Source organism: Plasmopara halstedii, assembly GCF_900000015.1.
Source record: "Plasmopara halstedii genome assembly, contig: Scaffold_2956, whole genome shotgun sequence".
In the NCBI taxonomy this organism is placed as follows: domain Eukaryota; phylum Oomycota; class Peronosporomycetes; order Peronosporales; family Peronosporaceae; genus Plasmopara; species Plasmopara halstedii.
In genome coordinates, this window is record NW_020189861.1 from 870,191 (window position 1) to 870,776 (window position 586).

At 44.9% G+C, this 586-nt stretch overlaps 1 protein-coding gene across 1 annotated transcript; it reads right to left on the minus strand.

Annotated features, from left to right (window-relative positions):
* Window positions 1-17: 17 nt before the first annotated feature.
* Window positions 18-446, minus strand: PHALS_06292 (uncharacterized protein; the record flags this gene model as incomplete). The annotated part of the gene is made up of 1 exon (XM_024719553.1): window positions 18-446. One exon carries the CDS (start codon window positions 444-446, stop codon window positions 18-20), a length of 429 nt encoding a protein of 142 aa, XP_024584841.1.
* Window positions 447-586: the final 140 nt, after the last annotated feature.

Genomic DNA, 586 nt, shown 5'->3' on the forward strand with positions numbered 1-586 from the left:
TTTAACCATGTGCTACACTATGACCATGGTGGAGAGAGAGATGGAGAGTATATCGCTTCGTTTTGTTGAAACACCTCTTCTATCTCCTTCAATCTGTCTTCTGCAAGCTGGGCATCCTTTTTTATTGCAACTTCATTTACATTTTGCTGGACGGCTTCTTCAATGTCCGCGCTGTCGACAGATGATGCGTATCGAACTTGGGCCAGTTGATTAAAATCAATGGTTCCATCTTCCGATTCTCTAGCATAAAGAGAATTCACTGCTCGCTTCAGATCGTTGATTGTTTGAACAGTAGCCCTGAGCTCAGCCTTAAGCTCAGCCTCGAGAACCTCATTCTTTGACCAAACCACAACTCTGAGATCATCATGTTGTAAGCGAACCACATTCTTGAGGTCTTCATTCTGCGTGTGAAACTCAGAGCGAAGCTGGGTGATGTATTGATGCATTGTCGATACTTGATCTGATACCTGACGAACATTTGTTAGAATTACAGGATCGACAGGGGCATCACGGATGGATTCTTGCGGATGTCTGATATTACGGGAGTAGGGTAGATATCGCTGGCTGCCGCTGGTCTCGACACTTT